This window comes from Oncorhynchus tshawytscha, unplaced genomic scaffold (assembly GCF_018296145.1).
Source record: "Oncorhynchus tshawytscha isolate Ot180627B unplaced genomic scaffold, Otsh_v2.0 Un_contig_16377_pilon_pilon, whole genome shotgun sequence".
Lineage (NCBI taxonomy): Eukaryota > Metazoa > Chordata > Actinopteri > Salmoniformes > Salmonidae > Oncorhynchus > Oncorhynchus tshawytscha.
Window position 1 is genome coordinate 35,739 of NW_024608935.1, and position 20,015 is coordinate 55,753.

Genomic DNA, 20,015 nt, shown 5'->3' on the forward strand with positions numbered 1-20,015 from the left:
TTATTTTTTATTAGTATACTAAAAAACACTTTAAACCTACACATGTAATGTAGGCTACAAAACATACAATGTTGCCCAAACCTAGTCCTTCCCCAACCCGCCTGAATCAATTCTCAAAAGAAAGACAGGCTCTGGATGAAAATCTGCATTTTCACGTTATTATGTTTTTGTGGGGGCAAGAGAATTGACAAGGAGTCAACTTGATTTAACTCTGATCGCTGTTATTACTCAAATTTGACAAACATTGACAATTATTTTTCATGCCATGAGAGGCTCAAATTAAGCACAGATTCGAATGCATAAGATAAGTGCTGAACATAATTTTACTATAATTGCAAAAAAACATCTAAAACACATTTCCACCCTTATTACCATCATATAATGTCCCATTAACTATTATATGCCTACTGTGACAAGATACAATATGGGAGTGACAGATATGAGGTAAGGAAAATGAAACTTAAGGAAAGGAAAACTCATCCATTGTAATAATACTAGCCTCACTCAGTCAGTCCCATGACTGCTGAAACTCTTCACTAAGAAAGACATCACATCCCAGACAGAGCACACCATGGGCGTCCAGGGATTGACCAGCTTTATGGAGGAGAATGGAAACATTTTAAAAGATGTTCACCTCAGAAACAGCAAGTTGATCATAGATGGTAGTAATCTGTTCAACTTGCTTTATTTTAACTCACGTTTGGATCAGAGTCATGGAGGGGATTATGATGCTTTTGAGGACCAGGTCTGCAAGTTCTTTAAGGCTCTGAGAGACTGCGACATTGACCCCTTTGTGATTGTTGATGGGGGCTCCGACTACACCGACAAAAAGTTTGAAACAAAAAAAAAACGAGCTCTATCAAGGATCAACACTGCCAACAACTTGTCCATGGGGCTTCAGGGGAGCGGTGGTATATTACCAACCCTCATCAAACATGTCTTCAAACAGGTCCTCTCCAGCCTGAAGGTACCGTACGCACAGTGCATTTGTGAGGCAGACCAAGAAATAGCTTCCCTGGCTCGAAGTTGGAACTGTCCAGTGCTGTCCAATGACAGTGACTTTTATATCTTTGACATCCAGGCAGGATTTCTGCCTATCTCCCATTTTCACTGGCAGAGAGTGTCTATGCAACGCGGGAGCTCTATAAGATACATTCCCTGCAAGCAGTACACCACAACAAGCTTCTGCAGACACTTCAACATCAACAGAAAGGTTCTCCCGGTCTTTGCCTCTGTGGCAGGAAATGACTACATCAAGTTGCATAACATGGGTGTTTCCCTCAGGTGGGAAGAATACACGTCAATGAAGGGAAGGTTTGCCCGCTTCGACGGCTTGCTGAATTGGCTGACCCACTTCCATGGGCAGAAGGATGCCTTGGACTCTGTGCTCAGGCTCATCAGTCATAGTAACAACAGACAGAAAACAGGTGCTGTCCTCCATGGCCTCTCCCTGGGCATAGAAGAGTACCATCTTCCCCCTAGTTGCCTGGAGCGGTTCTTCAACGATGGAGTGGGACCAGGGCCCGGCCGTCTCCCAGAGCCTCTGAGGGTCCTTCCAGACTGGACCCTGCTGCCGTTGATGGAAGGTAGACTTCCCTCCTGCATGGTAGACGTGCTGCTGCTGGGAAGGATGATGCAGGGTGCCCAGGTGGAAGATCCCAGCTTGCCATGTGGGAACAACACCTCTCGGTCCATACGACAGGTACTCTACGGGCTGCTGCTGGGTGGGAGGAGGGCAGACCACAGCAGTCAGAGACCCCCAGTTGATGAAGTGGAGGAGTATTACAGGGAAGGCAAGAGCCTGACCAGCAGCATGGTTGAAGCCGTCCTGCCCAGTGCTGCAGAACATATACAGCTAGACACTCTGCATCAAGTATGTATACATGTGTATGATATATTATACAGTATATTCAAACATACTACTGTTGATTCTCATTCTCTTGCTGTGTTCCTTAGGCTCCAAGGTTAGTGCAGCTTAAGGTATTTTTGGAGACACTTGGTGTGTCCCAGTCCACTTTGAGCGGTGTCCCACCTCATCTGCGTCTTCCTGTGGCTGTCACCTGCTACTGGCTGAGGCATGCCCATCCCCCTCCAGAACTCCCTGTCCTGCAGGCCCTGCTACTAGGATTGGTGTATGGAGAGCTCTGCAGACAGAGAAAGAGCCAAAGAGGTATGGCCCAGTGCATCTACGAGAAAACACACAATTTAGAATTGATGAATATCGAAGTGTAGCCACTGACTCCTCCTTTTTGTGTAACAGGGTTTATGGAGAGACCAGTGTTGGAGAGGCTGAGAGGGCTGATTCAGAGAGGTAGAAGGAGCCTAGACCTGGGTGTGGCACACGCCTACAGCCAGTGGCAGTGCTGCCTGAAAGAAAGCCTTCACCTCAACCAACTGCTGTGCTTCCCTTTAGCCGAGCCTCAGTGTGCCTGGTAAGGTGTCCCTTCCTAAGTCAACCCTTGCCCCTAAACTTAGAGCAGTGGTATTCATTCACATTGTATTTTATCCCATCAGAAACAGGGCTAAATCAACCATCTTTTGTTTCCTGGGTGGCGTCTAGGCTGTACAAAGGCACTCTGGTGCACCAGCTTGTGACCAAACTGAGAGGGGGGTTAACCCCGGATTCTCTCCTGATGGGAGGCCCTTGCTCTGGGCAGCTGTATAGGCCCATGCTGGGAGCCATACTCAACTCCCATGATGCTGCTGTCATCCCCTTGGTGTCTGGGCCGCAGAGGGCCACACCTCCATCCTTGACACAGCCACTGGACGATCTGACGGCCCATCTACACATTCTGGCTCTGGAATATGATGATGATGATGGTGCTGGAGGTGGGAGCAAGGCCAAGCCAGAGGACGATCTGGGTTGGACTTTAGTCTCAGTGCGGACCCGGCACAAGAGCAAGGACAGATTCAACCGAGCTCGGAATCCAGAATTCTCCCGGAAGCAGGGGCGGATCGGCTGGGAGTAGGGAGGGACCAATATATAACTGTTTAGATAGAGACGTTCTGCTCAACTCTTTAATGTTTTTATTGTTCTTATGTGTACTGTCGTAGCTGAATCAGAATTAGTTAGGTAACATTGATAAATAAGATGTTTTATTTTTTCTCATAATATGCTTCTCTAGGGAAAAGTCACTTGGGGCCCAGAGAGGTGAGAGGTCAGGCTTGTCTTTTACATGTCTGGTAATAGGCAGAATATCAGAAAGGGAGAAGTCAGGTTTGAACAAAATCTTCATAATGAATATATCTGTGAAACCATGTGAAGGGCTACACTATGTCTGTACTCCAGTGGCAGTGTCTGGAACCATTGTATGTCCCCTCTGATGTTGAAACTTATCTTTCATAGTATATGACCTAGAGGCTCACTCCCCTCAGGGAGCTTGTCCAGGGGTGGGTTGTATTTGAGATGGGAGTATCTAGAATTGACAATTGATATATGCCATTGGATGAGGTAATGTTTTGGTAATAGGAAGTACCAAGAACGAGAAGTAGAACCTCGTCTTAGAGAGCAAAGTGAACAATAATTTATAGCTAATGCTATCTGGCTATGGGATACTCCTCTTTCAAGTAAAAGGCCCTTTGTGAAGTTCCTAAGATCTGTGGTTCGTCATGTGAGTTGAGAGGGGTGTATCTTGGCTATTAAAGATGAAGTATTCTTTTGTAAGCACTCTCAGAATTCATTTATAGACACTGAATTGATCTGAGAGTCAAAGGGCTATGGTGAAGCTCATATTATTAAAATATGAAGATTAAAGTATAACTCTCACTTGTGTGTGGTTTGTAAACTCTCCTTTCACTTAGTAATACAGGAAATGACCACGACAGTACCTTTTATGACTTCATTTACATTGTTTTTAGCATGAACTATAATAGAAGTTCTGATAAGTTTCACTTTGTTTTATTTTGGTCTTTGAAAATAGCTCTATAAATCCCATGTAATTGTTACTATGACATTACTACTGATCTGGACATATTTTATAATTTTATCATCAAAATGAAAAATAAAATCTAAACCAGCTGTTCTTGAGAATTATTGGTTATACACACTAAAGTCTATCTCTTTGGCAGAATATTTTATATGGAAATCTTAAACGGAACATGTATGACTCTCAAACCAGTTAGCAGACACTTAAAATAATTACAAAAAGTGTAGGTAAAACTTTATTTCAAGGGTCCACATTAAACCATTGATAAGGCATTTACAAACACTTTGTGTGGTGTTCAGCAGTGCAGCTCTCTAGGCCCTCTACTCTTTCTTATTTTTAGCAATGACCTGCCAATGTCATTAAACAAAGCATGTTTGTCCATTTATGCTGATGATTCAACCAAAGCTGAACTAGCTGTTATTGGCAGAGAGGTTTGGAACTAATTTACAGTCTGGTGATGTAACCTGATCCCACCAAAATAGGCTGAAATTCTTTTCAAACACTAAAAGAGCATTATCATAATTCTTCCAATTTCACAGTATTATTCCAACCTGGAAATATATCCAAAACACAGGGAAATCTAGTTTTTGACTGAACTGGAACTTGAATTGAACCATGGGGCTTTGGGGACTTAAATGCCACTTGTCCCGTATGATGATATCTAAGTATTTTAGTGTCTCTCTGGGTGGGAATGTGAACAGTTATTCTGTCTTTCTCTATGACATTTATCCTTTGATTATTGTCTCTGTGCTGAGCTCTTTTAGGCTGTTCTGTAGCACTAGCCCCAAGTCAAATTCTGCTGCCTTATCACAGGTCATTATAGCAGGATTGGGGCCAATTCCATTTCAATTCAATCAATTCAGGAAGTAAATTCCAATTCACAATTTTAATCTCATTGAAAAGCATTGAGAACATTTTAAAATGGAATTGGAATTTCAGTTTACTTCCTGGATTGCCTGAATTGAAATTAATTTGAGCCCAACCCTGATGTATAGTGTACATAAACATTACAGGATCACACTTAACTTACCTGCTGTCAGAGTGGCACCTGTTGATCTAAGAATGTTAGGAAGAAAGTATGTAATATTGTTAATATTACATTGATTATATTGCCGCTTATGTGTCTTTCCACTTCAACTGTAGTGGTCCAAAATGACAATGAGATACAGAGTACGTTTGTCCTATAACTTTAAATGTAGTGGTCCAATAATACATTGGTGTATGGTTACTATGGTAATGCATATTCCAGTTATCATTCTCAATAAGGCTTCATGCTGAAATGGCTCATTTGCTGTAGCTATAACCCCCGGTACACATCGGATGCCATCCCAATGGACAGCAGTACATTCCACTGTGCATTATCAGCCATAAGCCTATCAAATTCAAGAATCAGCCAGCATAGTGTCTCTTGCTGATCTGTGTTTTTAAACAGATGATTTAGGTGCCATGTAAGCCTAGATACAATGTATTGTAATGACAAAGCGTTGTATGCTTGTGAGAATGATGCACGAAATGATCAATACAAATGATTGTGCTGTTTAAGCCGACTTTCACCGTTTGTACTGATGACTGAGTAATGTTTGTACTGATGACTGAGTAATGTTTGTACCGATGACTGAGTAATGTTTGTACCGATGACTGAGTAATGTTTGTACTGATGACTGAGTAATGTTTGTACCGATGACTGAGTAATGTTTGTACCGATGACTGAGTAATGTTTGTACCGATGACTGAGTAATGTTTGTACTGATGACTTAGTAATGTTTGGACTGATGACTGAGTAATGTTTGTACTGATGACTGAGTAATGTTTGTACTGATGACTGAGTAATGTTTGTACCAATGACTGAGTCATGTTTGTACTGATGACTGAGTAATGTTTGTACCGATGACTGAGTAATGTTTGTACTGATGACTGAGTAATGTTTGTACTGATGACTGAGTAATGTTTGTACTGATGACTGAGTAATGTTTGTACTGATGACTGAGTAATGTTTGAATGGTTTTAGACTAATCGTTTTGGTTTGACTGCTTTACCAATGAAAATGGTTGGCTACTGGCAGCTCAAGTATGAACAAAACAAGCTGAACCACAGTTTAATTGTTTTATAGGCCGATATTATTGTCACATGTTTTTTGTTTAGTTTATCAGACGATTTATTTTGGGGATGTTATAATCAAGGATACTAATTTGTTATTATTTCGTTTTTTGTCACTGAAAACATCACTGATGTGTCCCGAGAAATGTGTAATAAATGTATTATCAGTCATTCTGTTCCAGTTCCTAATATTGTTCTATAGAAACGGTTATTTTACACAAAATGTAGCCGATTTATTGTCCATAGTGTTTCTTGGTTTAGTTAAGTTTTAGGTGAGAATATGGAGCATACTATTGGTACCGTACTAACAAGCAATGTCCTTTCTTCATTAGATAATGGTTAATCATTGTCCGATTTCTTATCAGATAACTTTTATACACTGTATGTAAAACTTTTATGTTCCTCATGACATCTAATAGGATCACTTCTCATCAGTGTAGTCATAGTTACTGGTTGGATTGTAGTTCCCCTTGATTCAATTGGCTATGCTGTTTTGCCTTTTTAAAGAGTAATGGTAATTCTACAGGGTTGAAGATAGACTGTCATATTGGGTTTATAACAAAACTCCTCATTATATCCATTGTCCTGGTTCCATGTGTCATACAGTCGGCCTACATCTCTCTCTACACATGATGTCTTCAACAATGATCCTCACGGAAAAAAAGATCACAGATCATAATCTGTGATCATTTGTGTTCATGTTTAAATAAATTGAAACTATGAAATTATCCTCAAGGAGGAGATGAAGGAGTTGGCATGCCAAGATCATTGTCATGACATGTGTTTTGCATACAATGAGAGATCAAGGATGGATTTTGGATCTAGATGTTCATACTTTAGTTTTTAGGACCCGCATGTACTGCCTGCTTTAGCTGTAACTGGATATTAAAATAGAAGAACTACGATCATGTATATCCTACCAACGGGGCATTAACAACTGTAATATCTTATGTTTCACTGAGTCGTGGTTGAACGACGACATGAATAAAATACAGCTGGCGGGTTTTACGCTTATTCAGCAGGATAGAACAGCAGCCTCTGGAAAGACAAGGGGTGGCGGCCTATGTATTTTTTGCAAACAATAGCTGTTGCACAAAATCTGAGGAAGTCTCCAGGTTTTCTCGCCTGAGGTAGAGTATCTCCAGATAAGTTGTAGACCACACTATTTACCAAGATAGTTTTAATCTATATTCTTCCTAGCTGTCTATTCACCACCACAAACTGATGCTGGCACTAAGACCGCACTCAATGATCTGTATACGGCCATAAGCAAACAGGAAAATTCTCATCCAGAAGCGGCGCTCCTAGTGGCCGGAGACTTTAATGCAGGGAAACGCAACTGCACTGTCCGATTTACAGTAGCTATTAAAGTGATTATTGTTTGAGGTTGCGCCCCACATCAAAATATTTTTCCACCGGCACAGATTTCATACATTCACATATAAAGATGAAATGTTCACTTACTTTTTGAAAATCTTCCTCTGATTTGTCATCCAAAGGGTCCCAGCTCTTTTATATCCCAAAAAGTCTGTTTCGTTGGCGCCATCAATTTGAGTAATCCACTCGTTCAACTTGCATAGAACGAATCCGAAAAATCTAGCCCTAAACTTTGTTTGAACAAGTCAAAATACGTTTTTGTTTACTCCTCAGCCACCCTAAAATGTAATCAAACTATAATATTTAATTAGGAAAATCAGTATGTTCAATAGGAAACCGATTTTAGCAGGTGCACAACTTCGTCATGGCGCACAGAAACACAGGTTTCCCAGACTGTGTCCTCTTACAAAAACTGTTATTTCTTATTTGTTTTTGAAGTTACAAGCCTGAAACCTTGAACATAGACTGCTGACACCCCGTGGAAGCCATAGGAATTGCATCCAGGGAGCTATTTTACAGTATGACCTTTCTCTTACATTTCTAAGAGGATGTTCTCTCTCAAAAATAAATTCTGGTTGGTTTGTCTTTGGATTTTCTCCTACCATATCTATTGTGTTATATTCTCCTACATTATTTTAAGATTTCTACAAACTTCAGAGTGTTTTCTTTCCAATGGTACCAATTATATGCATATCCTGGTTTCAGGGCCTGAGCTCCAGGCAGTTTACTTTGGGCACGTCATTCAGACAGGAAGTGGAGAAAAAAGGGGCCTATCCCTAAGAAGATTTATCATTGTTGCATTGGATTAGATAAACAGTATCTAAAATGAGAACAACATGTCTAGACTGTGGTTTCTCACTCTACTATCTCGGCCTTGAGGCTGCGTGACTATCCGCAGGTGCAAGCAGTTCTCAGCCTGAGAACTAAAGCAGTACATCTCCATTACCCAGTACTTTTCCATCATTACGCATTGCATCTGAGCTCCTAGAGCTCCTAGAGTGTGAGGCTAGAGCTCCTAGAGTGTGCGGCTCTCTTTTATTTTCAAGTTTCTACTCCGCTAGCCAGCACCTCGTCTAAATAGGTGTGTGTTTCTTTTTCTTCTAGGTTGTTCTGTTACCCAGTAAACAGCACCCTACCGACAAAAAATCTCTTAAACGATGCCGAATGATAACTGACACTGGTCATAGACCCATACAAGATTACTTTGAATATAGCCAAAGGGAGCGTGAAAAGATCATTGTTTTGGAGTCCCTTTTTGACATGCCGGGAGGTAATTCTGACCTTTCGAAAGAACCGTTACATTTATCTAAGCGCCAGACGAGAACGCATCTACATATAGTCACTCTTAGTGATTATGTGCGTCAAGGCATTATTCCATGGGGACTCAGGCGGCAAAAAGAACCATCATTGGGACAGCGCACAGATGATTACTGTGAGCGCTGGTGTGCCATCCTGAACAAATGCTCTATTGATTTAATGACATTAATTGTTGACCAGTTGAAGAAGGATTTTATTGAAATGGGTAGCACGATTAAAGACAAACGCACAGCTCTACAAACAGTTGTGAATGATGATGGCATATTCAATGAACTGATGAAAACTAACCAAGCGCTTCAGGACAAGTTGTCTACAGAAATAAAATAACTTAAAATCAAGAAATTCAACCAAGACAAAAAAGACAAGGCCGATGGTAAAGTCTACTTCTGGAGAAACCCTGACAAAAGAGGTCCTGCTCCTCCTCTCCATGACAGACGCAGGAGGGATGCCGCTTACTTCGATCCACCCTTGTCTGATCAACGCTCTACAACCAGCGCCTCATCGGCTTCCAGTGGTAGTTTTTTATTCAACGAGAGACTGGACGGACAGAAGGGCGGAGGAGGCCGCAGGCACGCGCATCGACGAGATGTCGCACCCGACGGGGTAAGAAGAAACGACTATCAGAGGCAGAGGAGACCGTTCACACGGTCCCAGAACCCACGGGACTGAGTGTCTTTAATTTATCAAGCAGGATATTGAGCCCTGCCCATGTCTCTTTGCTTAATAAAGGGTTATCTTTTGTGCCTACAACTCAGTGCAACGATTTTGATGTTAAGGTAGACATGTTTCAGTTTTTTAGAAACATCCGTTTAAGGGAATACTTTAGCTCCCCTAATTCTGACACTTCTATTGAACCAGTAGGTTGCTCTCCTGCACATACTCCGACTCCTTTTAGAAGCAAGAGTTATTTTATACCTCCAGCCAATCGCAATCACTCTATCGAGACATATTGCAGACTTGTGGAAAATGATGTTGGACTTCTCCTTAAGAATAAACAGGGATCCAAATCTTTCCATAATTTACCCAAGAATGAAAAACAAGCTTTGCCTGATTTACAATCCGATACGTCAGTCCTTATTCGTCCCGCTGATAAGGGTGGGTCGGTTGTTCAGTCTGGTACGTCAGTCCTTATTCGTCCCGCTGATAAGGGTGGGTCGGTTGTACTCATGGATAGGACAGCTTATGTACATGAGTGTCATAGACAGCTGCTTGACAACACCTTTTACAAGAAACTCAGAAGTGACCCTACTTTCCAATTTCAGAATACCAACTTGTCTGTCCTAGATGGGTATTTAAGTTCTGGTCAGATAACCAAAAAAGAACATGCTGTTCAACACCCTAAAATTGCCACTTTCTATACTTTGCCGAAATTACACGAGAATGTTACACAACCTCCAGGGCGCCCTATTGTAGCGGGCATTGATGCAGTAACGGCCCCTCTATCTACTTTTGTTGACTTTTTTATTAGACCACTCGCAGAACAGCTCCCCTCCTTTGTAAAGGACACCAGCAGTATGATCTCTATCATTGAATCTCTTGATCCTCTCCCCGAGAATACCTTGTTAGTTACTTTTGATGTTGAGTCATTATACGCTAATATTCCACACGAGGGTGGTATTGAAGCTATGGAACATTTTCTTCTGCAACGTGACCCTAATGAACTACCTTCCAGTGCATGCATTGTAATATTGGCTGAAATAGTACTCACGCATAACTATTTCATGTTTCTAAATGATTTCTTTATTCAGACGAAAGGTACTGCTATGGGATCCCCCATGGCTCCAAACTATGCTCATTTGTATGTGGGTTACATGGAGAAACAGTCTATTTTCAATCCTCTCAAAAATGTTTTCTTGCCTCACATCATTATTTGGAAACGGTATATTGATGATATTTTTGTTCTATGGAGGGGTGATGCAAAACAGCTCCAGGCATTCCATACTTTCTTAACTCCTGTTCTGAGCATCTGAGATTTACTATGCAATCTGATACACGTCAAATCAGTTTTCTTGATCTTCTGATCTTGTGTGAAGATAATGTTCTATACACTGATCTTTACAGGAAGCCTACTGATTGTAACAGTTTGTTGAGGGCTGATAGTTGTCACCCACTTCCCTTGAAAAATAGTTTTCCCTACAGCCAATTCTGTCGAATCAAAATAATATGCAAAAAACAATCCGATTTCGACAGAAATATGGCTGAGACGCAAAGAAAGTTCAAGGAGAGGGGCTACAAGAATGATCAGATTAATATTGTCATTGAGAAAATTCAAAACAAAACGAGACATGACCTTTTTCAAGGTCAGTCTCGCAAAAAGACGCATTCTTGCGTTCTAACTACCCGTTATTCAAAGTGCTCTGAACAAATTAAGGGACTTGTTCACAAACATTGGCACATCCTAAAATCCGATGACAGTCTCGGTAATGTGTTTTCGGACCTTCCCTTGGTCGTATTCTCGCGGGGCAGAAATCTCGGAGACCAATAATTGGTAAACTCTGATTTACCACCCCAAAATATTCCTGAACAACGTCTATTTGCTCCCCTACTGGATGGAAATTACAAATGTAATGGCTGTGCTCAATGCAATGGCACTTATAAATGTAGATCCTTCAAACACCCACAAACAGGGAAATCGATCCCAATAAAAGGTGTTATTACGTGCTCCACTAAGGCAGTTATTTATCTTATAACTTGTCATTGTGGTAAAAATTATGTGGGTAAAACAAAGCGCGAATTAAAAGTACGTATCTCAGAGCATCGTAGCACCATCAGGTGTAAAAACTTTACTTATCCAGTTGCGGCCCACTTCTTGGAGGCAGGCCACTCGATTTCGTCTCTGCGTTATATTGGCATCGAACATGTCACCATCCCTAGGAGAAGGGGTGACCTTGATAATTTATTGTTAAAACGAGAGGCTGCCTGGATCTTTAATTTAAAGACCCTTGCGCCCTTCGGTCTCAACGTAGACTTTGATCTGAAGCCATTCTTGTGATTATTGTGACTTTGCCATTGTAATTGTCTGTAAACTTGTATAGTCAAATTAATCTATGATCGTATGCTATCCATTTGTTTGTATGCTGTTCTTTGTATGACATTTTAATATTTGATTATTAACCAATGATATTAGGCCACTCCTGGCCATGATTACAGACACCTGTGTCTTTTGACACTATATAAACAAGTCATCCCGCAGTGTTTGTGATTATACCCTGATGAAGACAGCTTGGCTGTCGAAACGTTGGTATTCAATTTTTGCATCTGAGCTCCTAGAGTGTGCGGCTCTCTTTTATTTTTCAAGCATACAAAGGTTATCACATATATACAGTAATCATGGCATTGTGAATATTTGGGTTTTCCCTCTTCACAAAGCAGAAAGACTCCATTTAATCAGTGCACACCACTTGTTTTTATTACAACACACCTGTCATAATTGTTTTCTTTACTAAAGTACATGTTTATTATTGCTAAAGGTACTGCATAGGTGTAAACATGTTTTTTTTGCAAGAGATAGCACATGTGTAGCCTAAGAAAGTAGCAGAAATGTGCAGAAAGTAGATCTGAATGCATTTTATTGAAGGGAAACAATAACAGTCTTGAACTTTTTTGGCAACATAGTGATATATTCTTATATACTGTACAATGAGGAATTCAACTACAAAATACTGGTCTTCTCCCATTTTTTAAACCATTTCCCCCCACCCACAAGGTATATAAACAATAACAATACATAATAATAAAATAAGATAATAGATACAATACAAAAATGTGAAGAACATAAATCAATCAACTCTAATTAGCACATGTAGGACAGTATGCAAGTGTGTGTGCATGGACTTGCAGATGTATTTCTCACATATGCAGCACATAGTATTTGTTTTTCAGTCCTCCTTTGGGGGGCAGAATTGGCATCTCCTCCTCTTGCCTGCCCCAGCTGCAGCCTCCGGTGGATCAGGACAAGATTCAGTCCCCTGAACAGCTCTTACAAGCGCTGCAGAGGCTGCTGTGCAGGGGAGGTGCTCCCTTCTTTGATTGTGTGGGGTTACATGTGCCTTTCCCAGCTGCTCCAGGAACACCCTCCTCTTGTTCCGCTTATCAGGCACCCAGGTAGGGTTGATCTTGTTTTATATCACAAAGACATTTTATGAGGACACATCAATGATGTTATGAAAGATGACCAGGGGCCAGCGGGCAGTCATCCTCCTGCAGCTGTAAGTTCCATTCACCTTGTCCAGGTTGTCCACAGCTCCTTTGTTGTGGTTGTAGTCCAGGATGATGAGTGGCTTCCTGTCCTCACGATCACTGATCTCAGGCGTTTTGTGCAGTGTGCTCAGGAGGACCACATTCTTGTTGCTGTTTGGGATGTAAGAAACTAGAGTGGTGGTGGGGGTGAAGACAAACTTTGAGGAGAAGTCCTCTCTCCCCCTTGTTGCGAGGAGTGCAGGGGGGAGCTTAGGCTTGTTCTTTCTAACTGTGCCAACCATGGTGATCTTCCACTTCAGGAGCTGCTGGCTGAGCTCATAAGAGGTGAAGAAATTGTCACACGTGACATTGTGCCCCCTCAGTCCATCTGTCACATCAACCACAACCCGCATCTCCTGGTTCTTCTCCGGGCCTCCACTGGTCGGCTTCCCTGTGTAGACTTGCATCTTCCAAGCGTAGCTGGATTGTGCGTCTCAGGCCACCCATATCTTGAGGCCATACTTTGCTGGCTTGCTGGGCATATACTGCCGGAAAGGACAGGGACCTTTTGACAAAAGAGATTACTATCAGTAATTAGTATCAGTGTCACAGAAAACAATCACATAAATCAATGATATTACAGCAATACATAATAAAATTAACAGTGAAAATCACTTACATTACAGAGATGAAAATAAAATGTACCTCTGAATGGAACCAATTGCTCATCCACTGTTACTTCAGGCCCAGGATTGTAGAGGTATGGCAGACACTCCACCCACTTCTCCCAGACCTCTCTTATGGCTCCACCCACTTCTCCCAGACCTCTTATGGCCGCCAGTTTGTCTCTCACATGTCTTGCAGGTCTTGACTCATGGTTATCAAATCGTAGCATTCTTGAGAAAGTGTGAAAGACTTTCAGTGGCATCGTGGCATGGAAAATCACCCTTCCACTCTCTGCATCCCAGAGACTACATGTAGCCTCGCCTCGGGACCTATACACAAGATTAGCAGCCCTATGTAGGTACGCAGGTCAAACTCATCCATCCTTTCCAGTTGTCTCCATATTTATGGAAACCCTCCAAATTTCTCATCTGCAGGATGATTTTTTCGATGGCTGGTGTAATGAACATGTAGAATGTTGAGGCGATGTCCTGGGCATGGGCAATTGCATGTATTGTGGGCCCTGGGGTCATCGTTATGACATTTTATGCTGCCATCCTGCCCTGGTTGTCATATGGTGACAAGGACCATGTTATTTTGCTGTTCTTTGACAAAAATGTCTCAATATCAGCTTGGGGGATTTCTTCTTCATCTGAAGATGATGCATCGTGCTCTGGGTTGTATTCTTCTTCAGATACCTCCTCCTCTTCTAAATCATTGTTCTCTTGTTCCTCCTGGACATCTGAAAAAATCTGATATACGACCTGTTGGGCACTGAAACGTGCACTCATGGCTTCAGCAGAGAGAGAACTGGGAGGACTGTCATCTGCAGCACCTTTATAGCCTCTGACTGCATTCCCCATTAGTAAACAACGCTTTCAAGAAGTGACCCACTTCTATGTGGAACTTTATTCGTAATTCCTAGTGGTTAGAGAGTTGGACCAGTAACCGAAAGGTTGCTGGATTGAATCCCCGAGCTGACAAGGCAAAAATCTGTCATTCTGCCCCCTGAACAAGGCAGTTAACCCACTGTTCCCCGGTAGGTCGTCATTGTAAATAAGAATTTAACTATGACTTGCCTAGTTAAATAAAGGACACATTTTTTTTAAATACAAAAAATGTCTTCTGTACTTGTGGTGGCCTTAACTTCTTGTTGTTTTGCAATTAGAATATTGACAAAGTTCCAGTGAAATTCTCTGCTTTTCATCGGCAGGTTTTCTTGTCGAGGTCCTTCCTTCAAGCATAATTTTTCTCCAGACATATAATATATTGGGACATACTGTATAAAAATACTTCTTTGTTTTTAGAATATTGGTTCTGAAATAATATCTTATTTGTGAGCCAACTTGTAAATGCAGAGGGGCTTTTACTTAATTATAAGGAATTCTTATCACTTATCAAGATCCCTGTAACACCTAAAGACTTTACAATTGCTTTAGATGCCATTCCCTCAGGTGTTGCTTTGTTATTCAGGAAAGTGTCAAGACCTGACCCTCAGAACATACCTACAACTAACCCGTTGACTCATCAGTAAGAAATATTTGTATTTTATTCCATTCAACAACAGAGCTATAAGAGCCTTGTTTCAACAGGATGTCGTGCCTTATAGGAATGGTTTTATTGATGTCTGTTGGAAAAAAAGTTTGGATGTTACCACACACATACCTACTTATTAACAGAATTATGGAAGTTTATGCCAACCACTATTTGAAGAGGATAAAAAATAACACATTCAAATTGTACCTTTTGTAATGGCCACCAAAACAGTGTTGCATCTTTTTTTGGCATTGTATTCATGTAAGGAATCTGTGGCAAGACATCAGCAGATTTATCATTTAACACATTTATGAAGATTTTACACTATTATTGTCACATTCGTCATAGTGAGGAGACCAAGGCGCAGCGTGATAAGCGTACATCTTAAGAATTTGTTCTTAACTGACTTGCCTATTTAAATAAAGGTAAAATTAAAAATTAAAAATAAATTCAGAAATGTAAATTTACAAACAAAACACCACATTTCATGACCTTGCAAAAAGAAATTGAACTATATTTTAAGACAATTAAATACTCTGTTCGAATTATAAATGTGTGTATGTCCCTTAATGTCCTTGTGTAATGTGATATTGTACCCCCTAGCCCCGCCCCTAGCCCAAATGTCCTTTGTATATTCTTTATATGTACTTGTGTTCCCCATGTACTTTTTGTATTGATTTGTTGTTAATATATATATATATATATATATATATATATATATATATATATATATATATATATCGAAGGAGTGCCTTTAATGGCCTGCACATGCACAGTTCGGCGCCAGGCGACCTTTTTAATCTATGGTATAATGTCGTTCGCAACATTCGGATGTGCATTCTGCCATCTACTGTGCGGGAGGATAATAAGGAGGGGGGGAATAAATAAAATATCATACAAACTATCAACAACAAAAAATACTAAACAAAAACAACCTGCTTTTCTGTAAAAACTAATTCTAATCAGGTCCCTACACAGGCTCAGATTACCCAATTTTTTGTATTACTTTCATACAGGATTTCTATAGGAATATAGACACTACTGGTCAAAAGTTTTAGAACACCTACTCATTCAAGGGTTTTTCCTTATTTTTATTATTTTCTACATTGTATAGTTAAAGTGAAACATCAAAACTATGAACTAACACATATGGAGTCATGTAGTAAACAAAAAGTGTTAAACATATCAAAATATATTTGAGATTCTTCAAAGTAGCCACCCTTTGCCTTGAAGACAGCTCCCACACGCTTGGCATTCTCTCAAACAGCTTCATGAGGTCGTCACCTGGAATGCATTTCAATTAACAGGTGTGCCTTCTTAAAAGTTAATTTGTGGAATTTCTTTCCTTCTTAATGTGTTTGAGCCAATCAGTTGTGTTGTGACAAGGTAGGGGTGACATACAGAAGATAGCCCTATTTGGTAAAAGACCCCTAATTTGGCAGCAGCTACTCTTCAAATCAAATCAAATTGTATTTGTCACATGCACCGAATACAACAGGTGTAGACCTTACAGTGAAATGCTTACTTACAAGCCCTTAACCAACAATACAGTTAAGAAAAATACCTAAAAAAGTAAGAAATTAAAGTAACAAATAATTAAAGAGCAGCAGTAAAATAACAATAGCAAGTCAATGTGTAGAGTACAGAGTCAATGTGCGGGGGCACCTGTTAGTCAAGGTAATTCAGGTAATATGTACATGTAGGGAGAGTTATTGAAGCGACTATGCATAGATAATAACAGAGTAGCAGTGTAACCGGTGTGAAATGGCTAGCTAGTTAGTGGGGTGCGCGCTAATAGCATTTCAATTGGTGACGTCACTCACTCAGACCTTGAAGTAGTTGTTCCCCTTGCTCTGCAAGGGCCGTAGCTTTTGTGGAGCGATGGGTAACGGTGCGTCGTGGATGTCAGTTGTCGATGTGTGCAGAGGGTCCTGGTTCGAGGCGAGGAGAGGGACGGAAGCTATACTGTTACAGCAGCAGCGTAAAAGACGGGGGGGGCAATGCAGATAGTCTGGGTGGCCATTTGATTAGACGTTCAGGAGTCTTATGGCTTGGGGGTAGAAGCTGTTTAGAAGCCTCTTGGACCAAGACTTGGCGCTCCGGTACCACTTTCCATGTGATAGCAGAGAGAACAGTCTATGACTAGGGTGGCTGGAGTCTGAGACAATTTTTAGGGCCTTCCTCTGACACCGCCTGGTATAGAGGTTCTGGATGGCAGGAAGCTTGGCCCTGGTGATCTACTGGGCCGTACGCACTACCCTCTGTAGTGCCTTGCGGTAGGTGACCTTTTGAGGATCTGAGGACACATGCCAAATCTTTTCAGTCTCCTGAGGGGGAATAGGTTTTGTCGTGCCCTCTTCACGACTGTCTTGGTGTGCTTGGACCATGTTAGTTTGTTGGTGATGTGGATGCCAAGGAACTTGAAGTTCTCAACCTGCTCCACTACAGCCCCGTCTTCCTGGGGTCCAGAAAAATCAAGGCAGTTATACAATTTGAAAAACATTACAATACATTCACAAAAGATTTCACAACACATTAAGTGTGTTCCCTAGAGGCCCCTACTCCCCTACCACATATCTGCAACACAAAATCCCTAATTGGTAACCTACATTCGAAAACGAACCCTAACAATGTGACGTAGCCTAATGACACTCTAGCTGAGGAACACAAATGGTGTGTCTGGCACATTTAATCACTTATGGCATCTTTGGCAAGTGTCCCTTATAATCATTTGCTAACGAAACCTACTGCAATATAGATAACCCGAGGAAATTGCTCTAGCAAACCACTAAAACATATATTTTCTCTGAGACAACTTATTATTATACTTCAAACACTTCCAGCCTACTAATGTGGTTATTTCAAAGGTGGTTTAGTATGGTTTTAGAAACTCTGTTATTTCCAGTCAGTCATGTTTTAAAAAGTAAAGGATTGCATATCTCTCTCTCTCTCTCTCTCTCTCTCTCTCTCTCTATATATATATATATATATATATATATATATATATATATATATCTACTACAACTCCCAGAATGTACCGGGGCTGTTTAATGCTTTTTGCAGCAGCGGCGAACGTCATACGATCAGAGCCCTTTGCGACATACGGATGTCCTATGTTTTTGGGTAAGTAATAAACTGTTTATTTGACTGTTAACCGGGCTGATCAGAACACACCCGATGCTTAAGACTGGGTTTTTGTAAATACGTGAGTTTTATAACGAAGTTAATCTTAATTAGATAGCATATGTCTCTTCATGGCTGACACACCTACCTAACAGTAGCTAGGCACAGCCAGAGTTTGCCAAGTAGGCTACATCAACTCTACGGAGTTGAGCGACGTTTTTTAAACGGATCTCGGTTTTTTAAATGAAGCTCCGTCTCCTTCGATTCGCTATGCAGTCGATACTTCACATTTTTAAAATTATTAAACCCTTATCGTGTACCTATGTTTGTCCTCTGTTGTTGTGTGCCTTTTTTGTTTGCTGAAATCCATACCTTTTTTAAAAATAAAACGGTAATCAAATACAACCACATACTGTTTCTCGTTGTCGTTGCTCTAAAATGTTAACATTTTGTGCATGTGGCCATTGAATCTCAACGAAACAGTCAGTGGTTGTATTTTATTAATGAGGTACTTGGCCAGCTACAGCCAGAGTATTTAGCTAGAAAATTAAGGGATATGGCAGCAAGATTATTATGTAAAAGTCTGAGGCTACTGTACTCTAGTTCTAATACCGTGTTGATCAAATATTCTGTACGTGTGTCTCTGTCTACAAAGATAAGGTACAGATGACATGGAGAACTACAGTAAGGTGCGGACGGTGGAACAGCCCTGCCCCTGCCCATTCCCTGGCCTCTCCAGCGACACCAATGAGGTTAGAGTGAAGGATGGCAGCAAGATCCGCAACCTCATGCGCTACGCCCTGAGCCGCATGGAGGTCAAGCCCAGAGCGCTGGAAGGCGAGGGGGGGCAGCCTAAGAGCGAAGAAGGGGGTAGCACCACCGAGGTCCAGGAAGCACCATGCTCCCAGGCACTGGAAAAGATGCCTAGCCGGCAGATAGTATTCACTGGGATGGGGAAGGGGGTCTCCAAGGCCATCACGTGTGTGGAGATCCTGAAGCGCCGTGTGAAAGGCTTGCACCAGCAGACCAGGCTACTCTTCAGCACTGTCCTGGAGGTGTGGGAACCCCTGGAGCCTGCGGCAGGCCTAGACAGCCTCACCGTCAGTAGGAACATACCTGCTATCTGGGTACTGCTCTCCAGAGACCCCCTGGATGCCAGCCTGCCTGGATACCAGGCTCCAGGGAACTTTGATGCCCTGTGGGCACAGGCTGCCAAGGAGGATGCAGGGGTGGCTGGTGGACAGAGACATGGGGGCAGGAGGAAGAGGGGAGGTGGTGGTGGCAGGGGTAAGGGACCAGGAGGCCCTGTCAGACAGACTGATCGATCCAGAGAGCCAGGAAAAGGCCAGAGTCGTGGTAAGGGGGCGCTGGCAGGGCAGGAATGAGATGTTCTGTGTGTGGAAGAGGCCTTTGGACCAACCTGTTATAATCACAAGACAGTCCCCCATCGGCCGATGAGTGCACAAAATATCAACCTTTCCAACTTTTCCGTTATTGTGTTATGACTCACTTTCTGGGAGAGAGGATGTGAGCGAGTGCCTAAGTTCATAGGTCAAGCCTGAGAATTTTCAGACTTTTTTTTTGTGCTCTTATATTTAAGTTCAATATTTTGTCTCATTTATAAGTAAATAAAGTGTAGCCTGTACATGATTGCACTGGTCATTTTGATGTTTTATTTTTTATAGAAAATGTATTATAGCTTGTTCTGCAACTATATGCAGAACAATAACACTTTCAAATGAATGAATGTTATTGCTGGATAAAGGAGTTAATTGAACGTTCTGCTTGAGCTCTTTT

At 41.5% G+C, this 20,015-nt stretch overlaps 2 protein-coding genes across 3 annotated transcripts; both read left to right on the plus strand.

The window, feature by feature from the left end:
• The first annotated feature begins 493 nt into the window (after positions 1–493).
• On the plus strand, positions 494–3,079 carry LOC112222656 (protein asteroid homolog 1). The gene is made up of 4 exons (XM_042313870.1): positions 494–1,873; positions 1,957–2,170; positions 2,261–2,432; positions 2,561–3,079. Exons 1-4 carry the CDS (start codon positions 572–574, stop codon positions 2,967–2,969), a joined length of 2,097 nt encoding a protein of 698 aa, XP_042169804.1. The 5' UTR covers positions 494–571; the 3' UTR covers positions 2,970–3,079.
• A 5,420-nt stretch (positions 3,080–8,499) lies between these two features.
• Positions 8,500–19,868, plus strand: rpp25l (ribonuclease P/MRP 25 subunit-like). 2 transcript variants are annotated; one of them, XM_042313874.1, is made up of 3 exons: positions 8,500–9,320; positions 18,127–18,218; positions 18,874–19,868. In XM_042313874.1, exon 3 carries the CDS (start codon positions 18,890–18,892, stop codon positions 19,601–19,603), a length of 714 nt encoding a protein of 237 aa, XP_042169808.1. In that variant the 5' UTR covers positions 8,500–9,320; positions 18,127–18,218; positions 18,874–18,889; the 3' UTR covers positions 19,604–19,868. The 2 variants fall into 2 exon arrangements, with proteins under 2 accessions (XP_042169808.1, XP_024265312.2); XM_024409544.2 differs by lacking the exons at positions 8,500–9,320; positions 18,127–18,218 and adding an exon at positions 18,226–18,300.
• Positions 19,869–20,015: the final 147 nt, after the last annotated feature.

Coding starts and splice junctions, on each gene's coding strand:
- LOC112222656 (XM_042313870.1), top strand. CDS start 572: ATGGGCGTCCAGGGATTGACCAGCTTTATGGAGGAGAATGGAAACATT. Junction 2,171..2,260: donor ACAGAGAAAGAGCCAAAGAG/GTATGGCCCAGT, acceptor TTTGTGTAACAG/GGTTTATGGAGAGACCAGTG. Junction 2,433..2,560: donor GCCGAGCCTCAGTGTGCCTG/GTAAGGTGTCCC, acceptor GGTGGCGTCTAG/GCTGTACAAAGGCACTCTGG.
- rpp25l (XM_042313874.1), top strand. CDS start 18,890: ATGGAGAACTACAGTAAGGTGCGGACGGTGGAACAGCCCTGCCCCTGC.